The 11,898-nt window shown below is 43.3% G+C and overlaps 1 protein-coding gene across 1 annotated transcript in view; it reads left to right on the top strand.

Moving 5' to 3' along the window:
• LOC111954801 (adenylate cyclase type 2) overlaps window positions 1-11,898 on the top strand; it is a 73,087-nt gene that overhangs the window by 37,752 nt on the left and 23,437 nt on the right. Inside the window, 2 exon segments of the mRNA XM_070436018.1 lie at window positions 10,590-10,651; window positions 10,654-10,774. Coding sequence (XP_070292119.1) covers window positions 10,590-10,651; window positions 10,654-10,774 — 183 coding nt within the window.

The raw sequence follows: 11,898 nt of genomic DNA, 5'->3' as shown, positions 1-11,898 counted from the left end.
AGAGAGAGGGGGAGACAGAGAGAGGAAGAGAGGGGTAGACAGAGGGAGGAAGAGAGGGGTAGACAGAGGGAGGAAGAGAGGGGTAGACAGAGGGAGGAAGAGAGGGGGAGACAGAGAGAGGAAAAGAAAGGGGTCAGATGAAGATGAGGACGACTAACAAACCAGAATGAACCGATTAACACCTTTCTCATCCTCTGATGACTCTAACCAGAGACCAGACCTTGGAGGAGTGATTGAGCTTGAAGGACAGTCATATTTTGTGGAACACGGGATTATACACCAACAGTCTAAAACACAGCAGTCTGTCTGTCCCTGGGCCCTGCATTGTGTTCTACCTTGATACTTAAATGATTCCTGATGTCTCACAATGTCTCTGTATATCCGAGCCAACCCAAACCATGTGACCATGTGAAGAGAAAAGGAAGGACATGGTATAGTAAAGTAAATTACAGTATAGTATATATTGTATAGTATAGTACAGTATAGTATAGTATCGTACAGTATAGTATATAGTATATAAACAAATTGGGAGGTTCGAGCCCTGAATGCTGATTGGCTGACAGCTGTGGTATATCAGACTGTTTACCACAGGTATGAAAAAATATGTATTTTTACTGCTCTAATTACATTGGTAACCAGTTTATAATAGCAATAATTCACCTCGGGGTTTGTGGTATATGGACAGTACACTAAAGGATGCGTCCAGGAACTTTGTGTTGCTCCGTATGTAAAAACGGCATTTAACCATGTGATATTGGCCATAAAACACACCTCCTCGGGCCTAATTGCTTAAGTATAGTATAGTATAGTATAGTATAGTATAGTATAGTATAGTATAGTACTCTGAACTGCAAACAAACCAAACAGTTTCAATGGATGAATTGCAAATTATAAACAAAATAATGCACCTTTATTATCTGGTCCTTTCTCTTCCTGGCCAAGGGAAGTTGTGTTGAGAGTCAAGGTGTGTCAAAGAGGTGTTGTAGAGAGGAAATCGATGGAGGTAAATTGCTCTGGGGTGTTGAGAGTATTGATGCAGACAGAAGATCTGTTACTGCAGTCGTTGTTTGTTCTCTGTCCCCTACAGCCTTCCATTTCATGGGCTTCTCCTCACGTTGCAAACTACGGCAAGAGATAACGTCCATATACGCTCTTGTCATCTGCCTGCTCGTTCTCTTCTCTGTTCTCGTCTCTGCTCCTCTTCTCTGTCTCTGTCTCTTCCCTCTTCTGTCTCTCTCTCTTCTCTCTCTCTCTCTTCTCTCTTCTCCTCTCTCTCATCTCTCTCTCCTCTCAGTTCGTCTCTCCTCTTCTTCTCTCTCTCTCCCTCTCTCTCTCTCTCTCTCTCTCTCTTCCTTTTCTCTCTTCTCTCTCTCTTCTCTTCAGGCTTTCTCCCTATTTGATCTGAATCTTCCTTATTGTCCTGTCCCCCTGCTTGCTCTCTCTCCTGTCTCTTCTGTTCCTCCCTCCTCCCTCCCGCCCTCTGTCTACTCATCAGCACAGGGAGTAAAAGGATCGTGGTGCACACTTCTCTCCCCTGGCTCCCTTACTTCCTCACGCATCATCATCGCCAACAAACCCTGGCTCCGATTGGTCCTCACCATGACAACCACGCTGTTATACTTGTCATGGCTGTTTTCAAAACATGGTGAAGAACCAATTTACTGATTTTACTGGTTGATTCTTGTCCGTGTGTGTGTGTGTGTGTGTTAGTGTGTGTGTATGGTTGATGTGTGTGATGTGTGTATGTTGTGTATGTTGTGTGTGTATGTGTGTATGTGTGTATGTTGTGTTATGGTGTGTATGTGTGTATGTGTGTGTATGTGTGTATGTGTGTGTATGTGTGTGTATGTTGTATGGTGTATGTGTGTTGTATGTGTGTATTGTGTATGTGTGTATGTGTGTATTGTGTGTATGTGTGTGCCTGCGGAGGATGTGTCAGGCAAAACTGCCAATACACCATCAAAATGATCACACTGGATACAGCCCAGTACAACTTCTCTTCTCCCCTTGTCTTTCTCATCTCCTTCTTAACTTCTTTCCAGTTCTTCCTGGAAGATGAGTTCTGACCACCACCCCCTACCATGAAACCTGACCAATGACAGCATGCTCAGCTCCCAAGCCCCACCCACCTCACGGATGGAATAAGTTCTACCTGCCCTGTGAGTACATCTACCAGAGTAGGCACAAAGAAAATGTAAAATGACAATAACGAATAAATATAACATGGAATATGCAGGGTGTACCCAAGTCCCTGTGCAGGGGTATGAGGTAATTAAGGTAGCTATGTACTGTAAATAAAAGGCAGGGTAAAGTGACTAGGCAACAGGATAGATAAGCCGTAGCAGCCAGCGTGTGTGTGTGTGTGTGTGTGTGTGTGTGTGTGTGTGTGTGTGTGTGTGTGTGTGTGTGTGTGTGTGTGTGTGTGTGTGTGTGGTGTGTGTGTGTGTGTGTGTGTTGTGTGTGTGTGTGTGTGTGTGTGTGTGTGTGTGGTTGTGTGTGTGTGTGTGTGGCCTGTCTGCAAATTGTGTTGTGTGTTTGTTGAGGTGTAAGTATCTGTGTGCGTGCATAGATTCTGTCAGGAGATATTAGTTAACAAATATCAATTCAGTTAGTCCGGGTAACCATTTGATTAGTTATTTAGCAGCCTTGTTTTAGCAGTCTTTTGGCTTGGGGTAGAAGCTGTTCAGGGTCCTGTTGTTTCCAGACACTGGTACAGCTTGTTGTGCAGTAGCAACAGAACAGTCCTATGGCTTGGATAAGCTGGAGGCCTTCCTCCGACATCAACTGGTATAGAAGCCCTGGATGGCAGTGAGCTAGGACCCAGTGATTTACTGGGTACTGGATTGGCAGTGAGCTAGGACCCCAAGTACTGGATGCCTTGCGGTCGGGTGCCTTGCAGTGGCCGTACCAAAGCGTGTTGCGGCCAACTCAAGATGATCTCAATTGGCAGCTGCAGAACTTTTGAGGATCTGAGGGGCCATGCCAAATCTTTTCAGCCTCCTGAGGGGGAAAAAGGCGCTGTTGTACACTTTTCACAACTGTGTGGGTGTGTGTGGACCATTGTTAATTCCTTAAGTTATTACATGTTACATTTAACATTTAAGTCATTTAGCAGACGCTCTTATCCAGAGCGAACTTACAAATTGGGCATTCACCTTAGGACATCCAGTGGTAACAAGCCACTTTACAATAGTGCATCCTAAATTCTTTTAAGGGGGGGGGGGGGGTGAGAAGGGTTACTGTTATCCTAGTCTAGGTTTTCCTTAAAGAGGTGGTGTTCAGCGTGTCTCCGGAAGGTATGGTGGATGACTCCGCTGTCCCGGCCGTCGTGGAGGGAGTTTGTTTCCACCATTGGGGGGCCAGAGCAGCGAAACAGTTTTGACTGCGGCTGAGCGGGACAACTGTACTTCCTCAGTGGTAGGGAGGCGAGCGGCCAGAGGTGGATAACGCCAGTACCCTTGTTTGGTTAGGGACACCGAGGAGCTTCGACCCGCTCCTCTACAGCTACATGGGGGGCGTGCTCACCCCTCCGTTTCCTGTGGTCCACGATCAGCTCCTTTGTCTTGCTGACGTTAAGGGAGAGGTTTTTGTTCTGGCACCACACTAATTCCTATTGGCTCCTCCCTATTGGCTGCTTCGTCATCAGTGATCAGTCCTACCACTGTTGTGTCGTCAATAAACTTAACGATGATGGTGTTGGATTCATGGGAGGCGAGGCAGTCGTGGGTGAACAGGGAGTACAGGAGGGGACTAAGCACACATCCCAGAGGGGCCCCTGTGTGTGTTGATGGTCAGTGTGGTGGATGGGTTGTTGCCTACCATCACCGCCTGGGGGAGGCCCATCAGGATGTCCAGGATCCAGTTGCAGAGGGAGGTGTTCAGTCCCAGGGTCTTTAGCTTGGRGATGAGCTTGGAAGGACTATGGTGTTGAATGTTCAGCTGTAGTCAATTCTTATATAGGTATTCCTTTTGTTCAAGTGGGTGAGGGCAGTGCAATAGAGATTGCATCATCTGTGGATCTGTTGGYGCAGTATGAGAAGTGTGGTTCCAGGGTGTCTGGGAGGATGGCGTTGATGTGAGCCATGACAAGCCTCTTAAAGCATTTCATGGCTATAGATGTGAGTACTACGGGTCGCTAGTCATTTAGACAGGCTACTTTGGCYTTCTTGGGCACTAGGACTATGGTGGTCTGCTCYAAACAAGTTGCTATTACAGACCGGGAATAGGTTGAAAATGTCAGTGAAGACACTTGCCAGCTGGTCAGTGCATACTATTAGTACGTGTCCTGGTTTTKCGTCTGGCTCCGCAGCCCTGCGAATGTTAACCTGTTTAAAGGTCTTACTCACATTGGCTACGGAGAGCAAGATCACACAGTCATCCAGAACAGCTGGTTCAGTGTTGCTTGCCTCGAAGCGAGTGTAGAAGGCATTAAGCCCGTCTATTAGGCTCGCATCACTGGGCAGCTCACGGCTGGGTTTCCCTTTGTAATCTGTGATAGTTTTCAAGCCCTGCCACATCCGTTGAGCATCAGAGCCGGCGTTATAGGATTCGATCTTAGTCCTGTATTGATGCGTTGCTATTTGATGGCTTGTCAGAGGTCAGACAGAGCGGGATTTCCTATATGCATCCYGATTAGTGTCCCGCTCCTTGAACGCAGTAGTTATAGCCTAAAGCTCAGTGTGGATGATCAGRGTGGCTTCTGGTTGGTGTATGTATGTGCGGTCCCTGTGGGGACGACTTCGTCGATGCACGGGACACTATTTGTCTTTTTACCTAAACATGCAAACACCATCAGATAGAATTCATAGCAAGCAGTGCACTGGAATGGCATTCAGAAGAACTGGAAAGGCATTCAGAAGAACTGGAAAGGCATTCAGAAGAACTGGAAAGGCATTCAGAAGAACTGGAATGGTATTCAGAAGAACTAGAACGGCATTCAGAAGAACTGGAAAGGCATTCAGAAGAACTGGAAAGGCATTCAGAAGAACTGGAATGGAATTCAGAAGAACTGGAATGGAATTCAGAAGAACTGGAATGGCATTCACTCTCATAAGATGGATGGCCAAAATAACTGAAAGCCACACTCCCAATAAGTGTAACGTCCTGACCAGAGTTATTATGTGTTTTGCTTGTTTAGTGTTGGTCAGGACGTGAGCTGGGTGGGAATTCTATGTTGTGTGTCTAGTTTGTCTGTTTCTATGTCCAGCCTAATATGGTTCTCAATCAGAGGCAGATGGTAATCGTTGTCCCTGATTGAGAATCATATATAGGAGGCTTGTTTMGTGTTGGGATTTTGTGGSTGTTTGTTTCCTGTCTCTGTGGTTGTCTGCACCAGATAGGTCTGTCTCMGTTTTTGCACATTTTGTTATTTTGTATGTTGTTTGTAGTGTTTCACTTGTTCTTTTATTAAACATGTTGAACACTAGCCGCGCTGCACTTTGGTCCTCTCCTTCAACTATGGAAGAAAACCGTTACAATAACCATGAATAGAACCGCATTGAAGCATCCCACTGGGCACACACTGGTTGAATCAACATTGTTTCCATGTCAGTTCAATTAAATGATGTTGAACCAATGTGGAATAGACGTTAAGTTGACGTCTGTGCCCTGTGGGATGTGCTTCTATATGCACCATGACACTGCTTACTTCATTAGTTCATTTAGCAAACAAGACAGCTCATAATCCAGTGCATTTATCACAGTCAACACACCTATATTTTTGCTTTAATTTGCTATAAAACTGTACATTTCTCTCTCAGCCCCATGACAAAATGTGTGTATTTGCAGGAAATTAGCTTGAAAACAGCAACATTTTCTCTCAGCCTCATGGCAAAATGTGTAGAATTGCAGGAAATTAGCAGTTTTTTGGGGCCCAGGTACATTTCTACAGCCCCACCCACCAACAAATGTCTGGCTACGCTACTGACATCTACTTTGGGTCAGACCTGGGTTTCAAATATTTTGAATACTTCAGGTGAAAAACTTGCTTTATTCCATGGTTCTGTAGTGTACTGTATTTCATGAAGTTATAGTGTTCGTCACTAGCTTTCTGTTGTTATTAGTTCATAACAGAACATTTATTTGACTTCTCTGCGCTACGGATCCCTTTTACGGGATCATTTTCCTAAACAACCGCTGAATTGCAAGGCGCAAAATATTACTAAAAATATTTATAATCATGCAATCACAAGTGAAATATACCAAAACACAGCTTAGCTTGTTGTTAATCCACCTATCATGTCAGATTTTGAAAATATGCTTTGCAGCGAAAGCAATCTAAGCTTTTGTGAGTGTATCAATCACTGCTAGAACAGTTAGCCTTATATTTGCTTGGTTAGCTTGGTCACGAAAGTCAGAAAAGCAATAGAATTAATCGCTTACCTTTGATAATCTTCGGATGGTTGCACTCACGAGACTCCCAGTTACACAACAAATTTATTTTTGTTCGATAAATATTTTGGGTTGCGCGTTATGTTCAGAAAACCAAAGCCTRGTTCCGTTCGACGAAAATTCCAAAAAGTATCCGTAATGGTCGTAGAAACATGTCAAATGTTTTTTATAATCAATCCTCAGGTTGTTTTTAACTAACATAATCGATAATATTTCAACCGGACCGTAACCTATTCAATAAGAGAGAAAAAGAAAATGGGGGAGCTCCCCTCTCGCGTGCAGGAACTAATCAGAGGACACCTGACTAGTTTTGAAATATCTCGCTCATTTTTCAAAATAAAAGCCTGAAACTATGTCTAAAGCCTGGTCACAGCCTGAGGAAGCCATTGGAAAAGGAATCTGGTTGATACCCCTTTAAATGGAAGAAAGACGGGCCAGGAAACAGATTTAAAAAAAATAATAATCACTTCGGGTTAGATTTTCTCAGGTTTTCGCCTGCAGAATCAGTTTTGTTATACTCACAGACAATATTTTGACAGTTTTGGAAACTTTGGAGTGTTTTCTATCCCAATTTGTAAATTATATGCATATTCTACGATCTGGACCTGAGAAATAGTCCGTTTACCTTGGGAACGTTATTTAAAAAATATAAAAAATCTGACCCCTAGCGTCAAGAGGTTAACCAGGGCCACAAAAGTAATGTTTGTTTACATTGTCTATCATAAACGTTGCGTTACATCAATCACAATCAATCAGTGTGTGTGTGTGTGTGTGTGTGTGTGTGTGTGTGTGTGTGTGCGTGCGTGCGTGCGTGCGTGCGTGCGTGCGTGCTTGCGTGCGTGCGTGTGTGTGGCTGCAGACTTTTTTCACAGTGGACTACAAGAGATGACAGAGAACAGAGAGACACTATGCTACTATCAATGTGTCATTGTGATACAGAGGGATCTAGAAGTGGCCTGGCTGTTGACTTGGATAGTATCTCAATAGTCTGAAGTCTCCTCTCCTTGTCTCATCTCCTTCATCCCAGGAGTCCAAAGTAGTTGAAGTTCATGGGAGGTTGGCTTGCATCTGGTGTGCTGTAGCAACTGTGTTTTCCCCTCAATTGCATTTGAACTCCTCGCACGACAGCCCTAGGCTTCCTGCCTTGCTTTACACACTTCACACATATTCACTTGCTCCTAGCTACGTCTGAGGCAAGATGATCTCTGTCTGTTAGGYAAAAAAACTCTGTCGTCCTGAGATTGAGTATTGACATAGTGTTTGTTATCAGCACTAGAGAGCAGCCTTGGTGACTAGGGCTCAGGAAGCTTATTACTGATGTTTTACGCCTCAAGGAACTCATAAACCAACTGAAACAAATGAATGAACCGATCCAGTCCATTGTACCATCTTTCAGACACAGTTTTCCTTCTTATTTTTCATGTTCTGTGTACAAGTTTATTCAATAGTTAACAGTAATATTTTACACATCATTACCCTCCTCRARKSTGTCCAACACCTCAATCTTATCCCCCTATTTACTAAATAGACGTTCTTATAGACCCATTTCTTTTGAATAATTGTTGTTTTCTACTTTTCACATGTCTAATACATGTGACCCTGTAGCCATTCACAGCCCACAATCTGATTTAATGTGGCCCCCACTTCTAGTTCAGGCTAAGCCTTCATTTACACACACCTCTCTTTGTCATTAGTCTTGACTGGGAGCCAATTCCCTCTATTATCTGCATTAGTACTATTTCTTTCTTTTTTCTCTCTTTTCTTTTCACATACACCCCTCTCTTTGCTAATAGCCCGGACCCATGTCTCCTATCTTCTAAATGTAATGGTGTTTACCCTACTGCATAGTGGCCTCTATAAGTCAGCCAGTAATAGCTAGTCCTGATTCACTGCTCTCCACAGGCTCAGTTAGTCTTCCTTTCTTCCGTTCTTTCCTTTCTTTCCTCTTAATTGCTGTTCCTCTTCCTTCCTTCCTTCCTTCCTTTCTTTCCTTCTTCCTTCCTTCCTTCCTTCCTTCCTTCCTTCCTTCCTTCCTTCCTTCCTTCCTTCCTTCCTTTCCTTCCTTCCTTCCTTCCTTCCTTCCTTCCTTCCTACCTACCTACACTACCTACCTACAGTGGGGAAAAAAGTATTTTAGTCAGCCACCAATTGTGCAAGTTCTCCCACTATAAAAAGATGAGAGAGGCCTGTAATTCTCATCAACTTCAAACTATGACAGACAAAATGAGAAATAAATCCAGAAAATCACATTGTAGGATTTTTAATGAATTTATTTGCAAATTATGGTGGAATAAAGTATTTGGTCAATAACAAAAGTTTATCTCAATACTTTGTTATATACCCTTTGTTGGCAATGACAGAGGTCAAACGTTTTCTGTAAGTCTTCACAAGGTTTTCACACACTGTTGCTGGTATTTTGGCCCTTCCTCCATGCAGATCTCCTCTAGAGCAGTGATGTTTTGGGCTGTTGCTGGCAACACGGACTTTCAACTCCCTCCAAAGATTTTCTATGGGGTTGAGATCTGGAGACTGGCTAGGCCACTCCAGGACCTTGAAAATGCTTCTTACGAAGCCACTCCTTCGTTGCCCGGGCGTGTGTTTGGGATCATTGTCATGCTGAAAGACCCAGCCACGTTTCATCCTCAATGCCCTTGCCTGATGGAAGGAGGTTTTCACTCAAAATCTCACGATACATGGCCCCATTCATTCTTTCCTTTACACGGATCAGTCCGTCCTGGTCCCTTTGCAGAAAAACAGCCCCAAAGCATGATGTTTCCACCCCCATGCTTCACAGTAGGTATGGTGTTCTTTGGATGCAACTCAGCATTCTTTGTCCTCCAAACACGACGAGTTGAGTTTTTTACCAAAAAGTTATATTCTGGTTTCATCTGACCCATATGACATTCTCCCAATCTTCTTCTGGATCATCCAAATGCTCTCTAGCAAACTTCAGACGGGTCTGGACATGTACTGGCTTAAGCAGGGGGACACGTCTGGCACTGCAGGATTTGAGTCCCTGGCGGCGTAGTGTGTTACTGATGGTAGGCTTTGTTACTTTGGTCCCAGCTCTCTGCAGGTCATTCACTAGGCCCCGTGTGGTTCTGGGAATTTCTTGTGTTCCTGTGATCATTTTGACCCCACCGGGGTGAGATCTTGCGTGGAGCCCCAGATCGAGGGAGATTATCAGTGGTCTTGTATGTCTTCCATTTCCTAATAATTGCTCCCACAGTTGATTTTCTTCAAACCAAGCTGCTTACCTATTGCAGATTCAGTCTTCCCAGCCTGGTGCAGGTCTACAATTTTTTTCTGGTGTCCATTGACAGCTCTTTGCTCTTGGCCATAGTGGGAGTTTGGAGTGTGACTGTTTGAGGTTGTGGACAGGTGTCTTTTATACTGATAACAAGTTAAAAACAGGTGCCATTAATACAGGTAACGAGTGGAGGACAGAGGAGCCTCTTAAAGAAGAAGTTACAGGTCTGTAAGAGCCAGAAATCTTGCTTGTTTTGTAGGTGACCAAAATACTTATTTTCCCATAATTTGCAAATAATTCATTAAAATCCTACAATGTGATTTTCTGGATTTTTTTTTCTCATTTTGTCTGTCATAGTTGAAGTGTACCTATGATGAAAATTACAGGCCTCTCTCATCTTTTTAAGTGGGAGAACTTGCACAATTGGTGGCTGACTAATACTTTTTTGTCCCACTGTACCTACCTACCTACCTACCTACCTACCTACCTACCCCTAACCTACCTACCTACCTACCTACCTACCTACTTACCTCTCCCATTCCCTGTGTTGGCCCAGCTCTCCCCAACGGACCATAATACTTCCTAGCCAAAGACCATTCAGTGACGTGATACTGAGCACATAAAGAGCAATATTCCCTTTTTATAGGACACGATATACGATGTCCATTATAAGTTTTGAGGGAAAGATGTTGACTGGACCATTTTTTGTGAGGAAATGTTGTTATGGCTTGCTATTCATTAAGTGGAGTATAGTCGCAGTTTGACTCTCTCCATCTTTCTATATCATCTCAAAAGATGAAATTATAACATCTCTTCTGAGATTTTTTATCAACTTACCTTATCCTTCTTTCTCCTCCTCTTTCTCCCTCTCTTCTCTCTGTCCCTCTCTTCTCTCTTCTCTCTCCTCCTCCCACATCCTCTCTCTCTCTCTGTCTGTCTCTCTCTGTAGTATTTTATCTACTGTTGTATCCTGGGTCTGGGTGTCGTGTTCTGTGTTCCTGAGGATCAACTATAGCTGAAGATGGTTGTAATGTTAGTTGCCATGGTGATCTACAACATCATCATCCTCCAGACACATGCCCCCCTGCTGGACGGATACAGTACTGCACTCTACAGCACACAGACACTGGACAGGTACAACAACACACACACAACACACAACACACACACACCAACACACACACAACACACACACACACACACACACACACAACAACAACACACACACACACACACACACACACACCACACACACACAACACCACACACACAACACACACACACACACACACACACACGGAGAGAGAACAGGTTAGAGAGACAGCGTTCCTTTTATGAAAACCCTGGTGTTAAACATAGGGCAGAAGCCAGAGATACACAGCCTTTAGGGAATGACTGTGGAAGTGTGTAGGGTAGAGAGATGGGCAAGCACACCAGTGTTAATTTTGACACTCTTTTTTAGATTTAAATAGTCTAGTCTTAGTCATTTCGACAAAAATATAATTTGAATAATGATTTAGTCTAGTTATTGTCAAAATGACGAAAACAGTGGGCCAGTAGTCATATTTTAATCACATCACATTTGTATTGCCTCATTAACCTATACTAAACATAAATCACTGACTTCTATGTGTACAAACATACATAGCCTTGTACTGTCAACATATTTTTCTGCATAAAATCCWATCGCATTATTTTCTTCCCAACGGCCAAATTGACAGAAGAACATAATACTCTGCAGCAGATCAAAAACTTCTGTCTAACATGCTGTCTAGTGCCTCCAACTMTTTCAGTGGCTCCAGCACCTGATTTGTTGTCACCTATTTTTATCTGCGGTGTTATAATTCACCTTATAAAGTCATTAACTGTGCTTCAGACTGTGTAATAGAACACTGAGATGGTAGGCTGTTCAATAAATACTGTTTTCATCTAACATGTCCAAGCAGGAATGCATGATTCAATATATGTTGATGTGCAACCTAATCCAGTGATTGTCATGAATTGTGAGTTGACAATAGGCTATTGGTTTTATATTTTACTGTTAAAATAGGGCTCTAGAATTTCCTGAAATGTTTTGTTAAAATAGGGCTCTAGAATTTCCTGAAATGTTTTGTTTTAATTAATACATGACTACTAGCAGTGGGTATTATAGTTAGTGTTAGCGATCCAGCTAATGTGTTTTGAGTTTTCACTTCCTCATGTGGTGTATAAGCCCAAAATTAGAGCACATAAAGATGTAGTCAAAACCATCTCTTTTG

Source organism: Salvelinus sp. IW2-2015, linkage group LG30 (assembly GCF_002910315.2).
Source record: "Salvelinus sp. IW2-2015 linkage group LG30, ASM291031v2, whole genome shotgun sequence".
Lineage (NCBI taxonomy): Eukaryota > Metazoa > Chordata > Actinopteri > Salmoniformes > Salmonidae > Salvelinus > Salvelinus sp. IW2-2015.
This window is presented reverse-complemented; position numbering and strand designations above follow the sequence as displayed.